The sequence below is a fragment of the Phocoena sinus genome, chromosome 15, assembly GCF_008692025.1.
Source record: "Phocoena sinus isolate mPhoSin1 chromosome 15, mPhoSin1.pri, whole genome shotgun sequence".
NCBI lineage: Eukaryota > Metazoa > Chordata > Mammalia > Artiodactyla > Phocoenidae > Phocoena > Phocoena sinus.
This window is the reverse complement of record NC_045777.1, coordinates 32,615,846-32,628,783: the sequence shown is the minus strand read 5'-3', so window position 1 is coordinate 32,628,783 and position 12,938 is coordinate 32,615,846. Positions and strand designations below refer to the sequence as shown.

General features: G+C 40.8%; 1 protein-coding gene across 2 annotated transcripts in view; it reads right to left on the bottom strand.

Annotated features, from left to right (window-relative positions):
• MCM8 (minichromosome maintenance 8 homologous recombination repair factor) overlaps positions 1-12,938 on the bottom strand; it is a 48,639-nt gene that overhangs the window by 20,306 nt on the left and 15,395 nt on the right. For both annotated transcript variants that reach the window (XM_032606798.1, XM_032606797.1), the window contains exons 9-10: positions 577-728; positions 137-332 (exon numbers count right to left, since the gene is read on the bottom strand). In XM_032606798.1, the coding sequence (XP_032462689.1) occupies positions 137-332; positions 577-728 (348 nt within the window). The remainder of the gene's footprint in view (positions 1-136; positions 333-576; positions 729-12,938) is intronic.

Genomic DNA, 12,938 nt, shown 5'->3' with positions numbered 1-12,938 from the left:
ACTTGGCTGCACAGGTCTAAAGATGTCTAATGAATTGTAATTTGCAAACATTTTGACTAGTTTTCAGTTACTGGTAGCCAAGAGCACCCCCAACATGCACATGATAAAGTAAAACTTGAGATAACCTCATACATACTTGACAATGAGTTTAAACAGGTTTTCTTCAGATTGAATCTCCTGGATGGCATAAAGGTCCTTAAGTGAGAACTCCATCAATGTTCCATGCTTATACCCATCCTCAGAAGCCTTAGTTTTCTGTCCTTTGCTATTGCTAACAGAATTTGCTTCAATGTACAAAAGGAACATGCATTTGTCATTCTTATTTCGAGAACCTGTAAATTTCAAAGTATGATATACAATAATTGGTATTTTCATTTTCCCTACAAAGATTCAAGTAGACTGTAAAAGAAAGGCATGGTGAGCTATAAATAAACTTTTATTTTAGAGGAAAAGTTTCACCTATATAAGAATCAAGTCCTTTAAATTAATGGAAATTCAGAAGTATCTTAAAAAGGGAAAAGATGAATGCTGACAAACTACTGAGGGACAATTGAATTGAGGAAAGTTATACCACACCTTCGTCAGCATTCGAGACTTTGACAACTCCAGTGATAGTCACTGTGTCTCCTGGGACACAGCTATCCACAAGATCGTGAACAAGCTCACATTCTATTGTTCGTGGAATCCGACCTGCTTCTCGCTGATCATCAGACATCGACTCCTGGATTCTAAAAAGTTAAACAATTTTCAGTCAGTACATGTACTGACTTTGGGTTATTTGGTCAACATAGTAACTATTCAGGGTCCACATGATGCTGAGCTAGATAAAGGGCAGTTAGTTTAAAAAAAAAAGAAAAGGTTCAATGGTATATTTAAAACTACTTCAGCAATTTCCAATTAAAGATGGCATAATGGCCACATGCATTTGCCTACCTTCCCTCTAAAGTGTCCACCAAAACAACAGTCACTAAAAGAGTGAAGAGAAGTTTTGGGGCATGCAGAGGTGCCATCATCAAATAAGAGATATTAATGAAATTTTATAAAACAGCAAATGGGAAAGTACTGATGGATAAAATAAAATGAATTCCAGAATACACACAGGAAAAATTTACAAGGTACAAGAGAAGTGGGAGCCAATGTTCTCAGCCCTAGAGAGGCTTTTAAGTTGGAGGTGGCAGGAATGGCGAGTGGGAGCAGATGGCTGAAACAAAACAGGATAATCAACTGAAAGACAAGTCACAAATAGCTGTTCAGAAATTATTTGGAAGGTGGGGGCATAGGTGGGTAGAAGAAGAAGGAGGGCATCCCAGGAAAGCCATCAGGCTTCCCCACCTGGCAAAAACCAGAGCACTGTTTTAAGGAAACAGAGCCATCTACTCTATGAGGGGAACTAAGGTGCTGAGAGAGGATATCAGAGCTCCAGCATAAGCCTCCTCATTCTGGCATTTGAGGAGCCCAAGCCAAATTCAAAAACACATTCATAAAGCAAAATCTAGTCGTCAAAACCCTACCCTCTATCTAGGGATGAGGCTTTTTAAAGAAAAGCTCCTACCTAAAAAATAGCAAAGGAAACTTATCCTACCTACTCCAAATAATTTCTCATTCCTCATCAGATATTTGAGGATGAAATGGCAATAATTAAAGAAGGAGAAAAGCATTAAAAACAAAGAAAAAACTGCTTAAGAGTTTCTGAGAAAATGTTACCATCATAAAACAAGAATGAGCTGCTATGAAAAAGAAACTATTGGAAAACAAGTGTGAGTTCAGAAAAATTAAAGATATGTATATAAAAATCAAACACTTATAGAAAGTATACAAGCAAAAGCCAAAGAAATCTAGAAAAGAGCATAAAGAAAACAAAGGGTGAAGGACAAACAATTGAATGGATACACCTGATAAGAAGCCCAAAGAGAGAAAATAGAAAATAGATATTCTAGAGTAGAAGACAACTCTAGAAGAAAAGGGCCAATCAGTATCAAGCAGGATGAAGACACAATTAGATAGACTCAGACGTTTTCAGAACACCATGGATAAAAAGATTAGGAAAAGTGCTAAACGACAGTTATAGTCCAAATATGAAGCATATTAAAATATGGGCTAACTCAGTGGAATATAAGAAAAGAATCCTTTTTGATTTTGATGCTTGGATCATTTTCCTTTAAAGGGCAAAAAACTCCAACAAAACAACCCAGTGACACAAATTACATTTCTTTCTCTTGGTATCTGATCACCTGACTTGATTCTCTGTTGAACAATATTTACATTATCATAAAAATGTTAAGTGCTGTTTGTTGGTTTCATTAGATATGACCTATGAATAAAACATGGAAGATAATTCTCATTAGAAAACAGAAGTAAACCTTGACAATTTAAAAGTAACATCATACTGAAAAAAGGTGGAAGAGGGAGAAGGGACAGCAGGTACCATGTCTCTAACATTCTCAGCTCACAGACTGGATAAGTAAAGTGAAGGAAGAGACATAAGAATGCTATCTAGAATTATGTATAAGGCAACAAGAAGTTGTGGGAACTGTGGCCTTCTATGCTGATTGAGTTTTTAAAAACATACACATTATTTTAAAACTTCTTAATTTAATCACTTAAATGATGAATGTAAGCACAAACCCTGCTCCATGGTTACCCACTACTTTCACCCTCAATGCATATTTAAACACTGGCGAACTGCAATGAGAAGTGTCAAAGTGACACAACATGCTAAGGTCACCTTGCTTTAAAAAAGTATATTTTTTGGGACTTCCCTGGTGGCGCAGTGGTTAAGAATCCACCTGCCAATGCAGGGGACACGGGTTTGATCCCTGGTCTGGGAAGATCCCACGTGCCGTGGAGCAACTAAGCCTGTGCGCCACAACTACTAAGCCTGCGCTCTAGAGCCTGCGAGCCACAGCTACTGAAGCCCGCATGCCTAGAGCCTGTGCTCCACAACAAGACAAGCCACTGCAATAAGAAGCCGGCACACTGCAACAAAGAGTAGCCCCCACTCGCCAGAACTAGAGAAAGCCTGCACGCAGCAACAAAGACCCAAAGCAGCCAAAAAAAAAAGAAAGAAAAACAGTATATTTTTACACTTATTAAAAGAACACATATTTCTATGTGTCACCTTTGTAAAAATTTAAAAACACAGATAAACAGAAAGAAAAAAATAACAATTACTTTCATCTGACCTCCCAGACAGTATACTCTTAACATGTTTTTGTATTTACCAGTGGTTTTTTTTTTTAATAAAGTCAGTATTGTACAGTAGAGAACATTCTGTGACCTGCTTTATCACTAAATTCATTGTAAACATTTTTGGATGCCATTTCAAAACACTCTCCTATGCGGCGAGCCGCTTCTGACCAGCAGAATGACGAGTCACCACACGCTAGATTCTTCTCGTATCACACTTTATTGGAGTACAGCTTGGTTTCAGACAGATGGAAGGAAGACCCCGAGCCTTGTTCACACTGGCTTTTTATAATGCACTATACCCTGTGGCAACCTGTGGTTGGCTGGTTAACTCAACAAGATATGTGCTGTTCACAATTTATTGGATGCAACTCTGATCCTTCATTAGCATATTGGCTCGTCGTGGCGCATGTGTGGCACATAGCCTTTGGGCTACTCCCTAATAACCGTTATCTGCGACATGGCAGAACACAGGCTTCCCGTTATCTGCGACATGGCAGAACAACGGCTTCCCACATCTCCCCCTTTTTGTTTTCTTAGACCCAGGAGCTGAACTCGAACAATGCCTGCACAAGCGCTCACCCCATGGGATGCTCGCTGAGCAAGAGTTGGTTCGAGAAGCTGGCTCATCACCCTCCCCGTCGTGCAATGTCCACACAGACCGCGGAGTGCAGGGGCTGATGTGCCTCGTGATTCCCATCAAAAGTGCAATGGTCATAAACCGTTTTGTGCAAGGGCAATCACTACGGGTCGTTCAAGATGGAGATCCAGGCGCCAGGGGAGTCGCCTTTACTAATGGCCACCAATGCCTGCGTGAACAACATCTTATCTCGCTTTGTCCGAGTTCGCAAACGACATATCAACCACAGGCACACCACAAGTCCTGCCATGCAACACACTGCAAACATCCCTACACCGACCCACTCCTTAAAGAAGGTAAAGGTAGAGGACAGCCAGGTAGTAAAGTCCCCAAGCGTAACGGGGTATAGCCTAGTAGCATTTAAAGTCTTAATCTGTATCTTCTGGTTTAACAGCATCAATTCAGCCTCTCGGGACCAATTGCCTTTCAGGAAACTGCCAATCTCCCTGCTCCGGTTCAGGGCATCTGGACTACTCACCGACGGTCCACTCCGTGTGTCGAGTTCTGAATCGGTCCTCCATGCGGGGTACGAAGTTCCCGGGTTTCGGCACCACTTGCGGCGAGCCGCTTCTGACCAGCAGAATGACGAGTCACCACACGCTAGATTCTTCTCGTATCACACTTTATTGGAGTACAGCTTGGTTTCAGACAGATGGAAGGAAGACCCCGAGCCTTGTTCACACTGGCTTTTTATAATGCACTATACCCTGTGGCAACCTGTGGTTGGCTGGTTAACTCAACAAGATATGTGCTGTTCACAATTTATTGGATGCAACTCTGATCCTTCATTAGCATATTGGCTTGTCGTGGCGCATGTGTGGCACATAGCCTTTGGGCTACTCCCTAATAACCGTTATCTGCGACATGGCAGAACACAGGCTTCCCGTTATCTGCGACATGGCAGAACAACGGCTTCCCACACTCCTACATCAGAATTAGTGGCTACACAATAATTCATAGTATCATCCTTTTTATAATATTTTCTTCAGATGTTTAGGTTATTCTCCATTTTTGGTTATCAACACTGTGAAAACATACTTTCGGCAAGCTATTTCTGCACATATTGTGACTGTCTTCATCAGATGAACTTCTAGAACTGGGACTGCTGCAACTGTAAGGCTTCGATTCTGATATACACAATAAAGCTGTCACCTTGACTCATCCAAACATTTCAATGCACTAGTTGAGAAACAATAACTTAATTCCTTATGGCCATCCAAGCTAAGGCTCAGAAAAAATTGAAACTGAGTTTACTATATATGGCAGGAAGGAGGCCTTTCTTCTAGGGCAAAAAATCATTTTATATACCTATACAGCAATAGAATAAAACAATTAATTATGTAAGCTAATATTGCATTAACAAAGTTTTACTATAACTAACTCATTTAAAATGAACCTGAGCAATACCTTACTTTTAAAAACTCAAGAAAAGGACTTAAATGTCCTCCTTTTCTAAATCATCTACCCCTAAGTTTGATTTCCTAATATTAGGAGATGATCATTCAAACCCAGTTAAAATATTTAAGCCTATTTTTAGTCTATTTTTACCTGAAAACAAAGAAATTTTGTTCAAATAATTAAATCACTCTGAATCTTCTATGCATGTACTGTGAACCTTATAGCACCTTTGAGGCCCTCACCACCCCCTTCAGTGGTGAAAGTGCTATAGACATGGGCTGGAAATCAGGCTCCCCCACGTGATCATACTCAAAGAGTTTTAAACATTTCATCTTTTATAAAATGGAGTGTCTGTAAAGATCTCAGCATAGTGCACAGTTAATTACTGTATATATTGGTCTTGGTTTTTATAGGGCATTAGGAGGTCAAGCTAGGACTGGGCTTGGTAGAAATCTACTTCACTTTTCCCCTATGTTCTTAGTTTTTTTTTTTTTTTAACATCTTAATTGGGGTATAATTGCTTTACAATGGTGTGTTAGTTTCTGCTTTATAACAAAGTGAATCAGCTATACATATACATATGTTCCCATATGTCTTCCCTCTTGCGTCTCCCTCCCTCCCACTCTCCCCATCCCACCCTTCCAGGCTGTCACAAAGCACCGAGCTAATATCCCTGTGCCTTGCGGCTGCTTCCCCCCAGCTATCTACCTTACTACGTTTGTTAGTGTGTATATGTCCATGACTCTCTCTCGCCCTGTCAAAACTCACCCCTCCCCCTCCCCATACCCTCAAGTCCGTTCTCCAGTAGGTCTGCGTCTTTATTCCTATCTTACCCCTAGGTTCTTCATGACATTTTTTTCCCTTAAATTCCATATATATGTGTTAGCATACGGTATTTGTCTTTTTCTTTCTGACTTACTTTACTCTGTATGACAGACTCTAGGTCTATCCATCTCATTACAAATAGCTCAATTTCATTTTTTTTTAAGGCTGAGTAATATTCCATTGTGTATATGTGCCACATCTTCTTTATCCATTCATCCGATGATGGGCGCTTAGGTTGTTTCCATGTCCTGGCTATTGTAAATAGAGCTGCAATGAACATTTTGGTACATGACTCTTTTTGAATTTTGGTTTTCTCAGGGTATATGCCAAGTAGTGGGATTGCTGGGTCATATGGTAATTCTATTTGTAGTTTTTTAAGGAACCTCCATACTGTTCTCCACAGTGGCTGAACCAATTCACATTCCCACCAGCAGTGCAAGAGTGTCCCCTTTTCTCCACACCCTCTCCAGCATTTATTGTTTCTAGATTTTTTGATGATGGCCATTCTGACTGGTGTGAGATGATATCTCATTGTAGTTTTGATTTGCATTTCTCTAATGATTAATGATGTTGAGCATTCTTTCATGTGTTTGTTGGCATTCTGTATATCTTCTTTGGAGAAATGTCTATTTAGGTCTTCTGCCCATTTTTGGATGGGGTTGTTTGTTTTTTTGTTATTGAGCTGCATGAGCTGCTTGTAAATTTTGGAGACTAATCCTTTGTCAGTTGCTTCATTTGCAAATGTTTTCTCCCATTCTGAGGGTTGTCTTTTGGTCTTGGTTATGGTTTCCTTTGCTGTGCAAAAGCTTTGAAGTTTCATTAGGTCCCATTTGTTTATTTTTGTTTTTATTTCCATTACTCTAGGAGGTGGGTCAGAAAGGATCTTGCTGTGATTTATGTCATAGAGTGTTCTTCCTATGTTTTCTTCTAAGAGTTTGATAGTTTCTGGCCTTACATTTAGGTCTTTAATCCATTTTGAGCTTATTTTTGTGTGTGGTGTTAGGGAGTGATCTAATCTCATACTTTTACATGTACCTGTCCAGTTTTCCCAGCACCATTTATTGAAGAGGCTGTCCTTTCTCCACTGTACATTCCTGCCTCCTTTATCAAAGATAAGGTGTCCATATGTGCGTGGGTTTATCTCTGGGCTTTCTATCCTGTTCCACTGATCTATCTTTCTGTTTTTGTGCCAGTACCATACTGTCTTGATTACTGTTGCTTTGTAATATAGTCTGAAGTCAGGGAGCCTTATTCCTCCAGCTCCTTTTTTCGTTCTCAAGATTGCTTTGGCTATTCGGGGTCTTTTGTGTTTCCATACAAATTGCGAAATTTTTTGTTCTAGTTCTGTGAAAAATGCCAGTGGTAGTTTGATAGGAATTGCATTGAATCTGTAGATTGCTTTGGGTAGTAGAGTCATTTTCACAATGTTGATTCTTCCCATCCAAGAACATGGTATATCTCTCCATCTATTTGTATCATCTTTAATTTCTTTCATCAGTGTCTTATAATTTTCTGCATACAGGTCTTTCGTATCCTTAGGTAGGTTTATTCCTAGATATTTTATTCTTTTTGTTGCAATGGTAAATGGGAGTGTTTTCTTGATTTCACTTTCAGATTTTTCATCATTAGTATATAGGAATGCCAGAGATTTCTGTGCATTAATTTTGTATCCTGCTACTTTACCAAATTCATTGATTAGCTCTAGTAGTTTTCTGGTAGCATCTTTAGGATTCTCTATGTATAGTATCATGTCATCTGCAAACAGTGACAGCTTTACTTCTTCTTTTCCGATTTGGATTCCTTTTATTTCCTTTTCTTCTCTGATTGCTGTGGCTAAAACTTCCAAAACTATGTTGAATAAGAGTGGTGAGAGTGGGCAACCTTGTCTTGTTCCTGATCTTAGTGGAAATGCTTTCAGTTTTTCACCATTGAGGATGATGTTTGCTGTGGGCTTGTCATATATGGCTTTTATTATGTTTAGGAAAGTTCCCTCTATGCCTACTTTCTGGAGGGTTTTTATCATAAATGGGTATTGAATTTTGTCGAAAGCTTTCTCTGCATCTATTGAGATGATCATATGGTTTTTCTCCTTCAATTTGTTAATATGGTTTATCACATTGATAGATTTGCGTATATTGAAGAATCCTTGCATTCCTGGAATAAACCCCACTTGATCATGGTGTATGATCCTTTTAATGTGCTGTTGGATTCTGTTTGCTAGTATTTTGTTGAGGATTTTTGCATCTATGTTCATCAGTGATATTGGCCTGTAGTTTTCTTTCTTTGTGACATCCTTGTCTGGTTTTGGTATCAAGGTGATGGTGGCTTCGTAGAAGGAATTTGGGAGTGTTCCTCCCTCTGCTATATTTTGGAAGAGTTTGAGAAGGATAGGTGTTAGCTCTTCTCTAAACGTTTGATAGAATTCACCTGTGAAGCCATCTGGTCCTGGGCTTTTGTTTGTTGGAAGGTTTTTAATCACAGTTTCAATTTCAGTGCTTGTGATTGGTCTGTTCATATTTTCTATTTCTTCCTGATTCAGTCTTGGCAGGTTGTGCATTTCTAAGAATTTGTCCATTTCTTCCATATTGTCCATTTTATTGGCATAGAGTTGCTTGTAGTAATCTCTCATGATTTTTTTTATTTCTGCAGTGTCAGTTGTTACTTCTCCTTTTTCATTTCTAATTCTATTGATTTGAGTCTTCTCCCTTTTTTTCTTGATGAGTCTGGCTAGTGGTTTATCTATTTTGTTTATCTTCTCAAAGAACCAGCTTTTAGTTTTATTGATCTTTGCTATTGTTTCCTTCATTTCTTTTTCATTTATTTCTGATCTGATTTTTATGATTTCTTTCCTTCTGCTAGCTTTGGGGTTTTTTTGTTCTTCTTTCTCTAATTGCTTGAGGTGCAAGGTTAGGTTGTTTATTCGAGATGTTTCCTGCTTCTTAAGGTGGGCTTGTATTGCTATAAACTTCCCCCTTAGAACTGCTTTTGCTGCATCCCATAGGTTTTGGGTCGTTGTGTCTCCATTGTCATTTGTTTCTAGGTATTTTTTGATTTCCCCTTTGATTTCTTCAGTGATCACTTCATTATTAAGTAGTGTATTGTTTAGCCTCCATGTGTTTGTATTTTTTAAAGATCTTTTCCTGTAATTGATATCTAGTCTCATGGCGTTGTGGTCAGAAAAGATACTTGATACAATTTCAGTTTTCTTAAATTTACCAAGGCTTGATTTGTGACCCAAGATATGATCTATCCTGGAGAATGTTCCATGAGCACTTGAGAAAAATGTGTATTCTGTTGTTTTTGGATGGAGTGTCCTATAAATATCAATTAAGTCCATCTTGTTTAATGTATCATTTAAAGCTTGTGTTTCCTTATTTATTTTCATTTTGGATGATCTGTCCATGGGTGAAAGTGGGGTGTTAAAGTCCCCTACTATGAATGTGTTACTGTTGATCTCCCCTTTTATGGTTGTTAGTATTTGCCTTATGTATTGAGGTGCTCCTATGTTGGGTGCATAAATATTTACAATTGTTATATCTTCTTCTTGGATCGATCCCTTGATCATTATGTAGTGTCCTTCTTTGTCCCTTTTAATAGTCCTTATTTTAAAGTCTATTTTGTCTGATATGAGAATTGCTACTCCAGCTTTCTTTTGGTTTCCATTTGCATGGAATATCTTTTTCCATCCCCTTACTTTCAGTCTGTATGTGTCTCTAGTTCTGAGGTGGGTCTCTTGTAGACAGCATATATAAGGGTCTTGTTTTTGTATCCATTCAGCCAATCTGTGTCTTTTGGTGGGAGCATTTAGTCCATTTACATTTAAGGTAATTATCGATATGTATGTTCCTATTTCCATTTTATATATTGTTTTGGGTTCGCTACTATAGGTCATTTCCTTCTCTTGTGTTTCGTGTCTAGAGAAGTTCCTTTAGCATTTGTTGTAAAGCTGGTTTGGTGGTGCTGAACTCTCTCAGCTTTTCCTTGTCTGTAAAGGTTTTAATTTCTCCATCAAATGTGAATGAGATCCTTGCTGGGTAGAGTAGTCTTGGTTGCAGGCTATTCTCCTTCATCACTTTCAGTATGTCCTGCCACTCCCTTCTGGCTTGTAGGGTTTCTGCTGAGAGATCAGCTGTTAACCTTATGGGGATTCCCTTGTGTGTTATTTGTTGTTTTTCCCTTGCTGCTTTTAATATGCTTTCTTTGTATTTAATTTTTGACAGTTTGATTAATATGTGTCTTGGCGTGTTTCTCCTTGTATTTATCCTGTATGGGACCCTCTGTGCTTCCTGGACTTGATTAACTATTTCCTTTCCCATATTAGGGAAGTTTTCAACTATAATCTCTTCAAATATTTTCTCAGTCCCTTTCTTTCTTTCTTCTTCTTCTGGAACCCCTATAATTCGAATGTTGGTGCGTTTCATGTTGTCCCAGAGGTCTCTGAGACTGTCCTCAGTTCTTTTCATTCTTTTTTCTTTATTCTGCTCTGCAGTAGTTATTTCCACTACTTTATCTTCCAGGTCACTTATCCGTTCTTCTGCCTCAGTTATTCTGCTATTGATCCTATCTAGAGTGATTTTAATTTCATTTATTGCATTGTTCATCGTTGCTTGTTTCATCTTTAGTTCTTGTAGGTCCTTGTTAACTGTTTCTTGCATTTTGTCCATTCTACTTCCAAGATTTCGGATCATCCTTACTATCATTATTCTGAATTCTTTTTCAGGTAGATTGCCTATTTCCTCTTCATTTGTTAGGTCTGGTGGGTTTTTATCCTGCTCCTTCATCTGCTGTGTGTTTTTCTGTCTTCTCATTTTGCTTATCTTACTGTGTTTGGGGTCTCCTTTTTGCAGGCTGCACTTTCGTAGTTCCCGTTGTTTTTGATGTCTGTCTCCAGTGGCTAAGGTTGTTTCAGTGGGTTGTGTAGGCTTCCTGGTGGAGGGGACTAGTGCCTGTGTTGTGCTGGATGAGGCTGGATCTTGTCTCTCTAGTGGGCAGGTTCACGTCTGGTGGTGTGTTTTGGGGTGTCTGTGGCCTTATGATTTTAGGCAGCCTCTCTGCTAATGGGTGGGGTTGTGTTCCTGTTTTGCTAGTTGTTTGGCATAGGTTGTCCAGCACTGTGGCTTGCTGGTCGTTGAGTGAAGCTGGGTGCTGGTGTTAAGATGGAGGTCTCTGGGATATTTCCACCGTTTAATATTATGTGGAGCTGGGAGGTCTCTTGTTGACCAGTGTCCTGAAGTTGGCTCTCCTACCTCAGAGGCAGAGCCCTGACTCCTGGCTGGAGCACCAAGAGCCTTTCACCCACACAGCTCAGAATAAAAGGGAGAAAAAGTAGGGAGAATTAGTAGAAGTATGAGTAAAGAAAGAAGGAAAGGAGGAAAGGAAGGAAGGAAGAAAGAAGCAAAGAAGGAAAGAAAGGAGGGAGGGAGGGAGGGAGGAAGGAAGGAAGGAGGGAAAGAAGGAAAAAAGACAGAAAGAAAGATGATACAGTAAAAATAAAATAAAGTATAATATAGTTATTGAATTAAAAAATATTTAGAAAAAAAAAAGGGATGGATAGAACCTTAGGACAAATGTTGGAAGCAAAGCTATACAGAGAAAATCTTACACAGAAGCATACACATACACCTTCACAAAAAGAGGTAAAGGGGGAAAAATCATAAATCTTGCTCCCTGAGACCACCTCCTCAATTTGGGGTGATTCGTTGTCTAAAGGAGGGAAGGAAGGAAGGAAAGAAAGAAGGAACGAAGGTAAAGTATAATAAAGTTATCACAATTAAACTTAATTATTAAGAAAAAGAATTTTTAAAAAAAAGTCATGGACGGATAGAGCCCTAGGACAAATGGTGGAAGCAAGAGTATACAGACAGGATCTCACACAGAAGCATACACGTACACATTCACAAAAAGAGGAAAAGGGAAAAAAATCATAGATCTCGCTCCTAAATTCCCCCTCTTCAATTTGGGATCATTCCTTGTCTATTCAGGTATTCCACAGATGCAGGGTATATCAAGTTGATTGTGGAGCTTTAATCCGCTGCTTCTGTGGCTGCTGGGAGAGATTTCCCTTTCTCTTCTTTGTTCTCACAGCTCACAGGAGCTCAGCTTTGGATTTGGCCCTGCCTCTGCGTGTAGGTCGCTGGAGGGCGTCTGTTTTTTCGCTCAGACAGGACGGGGTTAAAGGAGCCGCTGATTCGGGGCCTCCGGCTCACTCAGGCCGGGGGTTGGGGGATGGGGGTAGGAGGGGCACTACGTGCGGGGCGGGCCTGCAGCTGCAGAGGCAGCGTGACGTTGCGGCAGAGGCCGGCGTGATGTTGCACCAGCCTGAGACCCGCCGTGCGTACTCCCGGGGAAGTTGTCCCTGGATCCCGGGAACCTGGCAGTGGCGGGCTGCACAGGCTCCGCGGAAGAGGGGTGTGGAGGGTGACCTGTGCTCGCACACAGGCCCTTGGTGGCGGCAGCAGCAGCCTTAGCGTCTCCCGCCCGTCTCTGGGGTCCGCGGTTTTAGCCGCGGCTCGCGCCCGTCTCTGGGGTTTGCGCTTTCAGCCGCAGCTCGCGCCCGTCTCGGGGGCTCGCGCCCTCAGCCGCGGCTCGCGCCCGTCTCTGGGGTTCGCGCTTTTAGCCGCGGCTCGCGCCCTTCTCTGGAGATCCTTTAAGCAGCGCTCTTAAACCCCTCTCCTCGCGCACCAGGAAACAAAGAGGGAAGAAAAAGTCTCTTGCCTCTTCGGCCGGTGCAGGCTTTTCCTCGAACTCCCTCCCGGCTAGTCGTGGTGCACTAACCCCTTCAGGCTATGTTCAAGCCGCCAACCCCAGTCCTCTCCCTGAGCTCCGTCCAAAACCAAAACCCGAGCCTCAGCTCGCAGCCCCGCCCGCCCCGGTGGGTGAGCAGACAAGC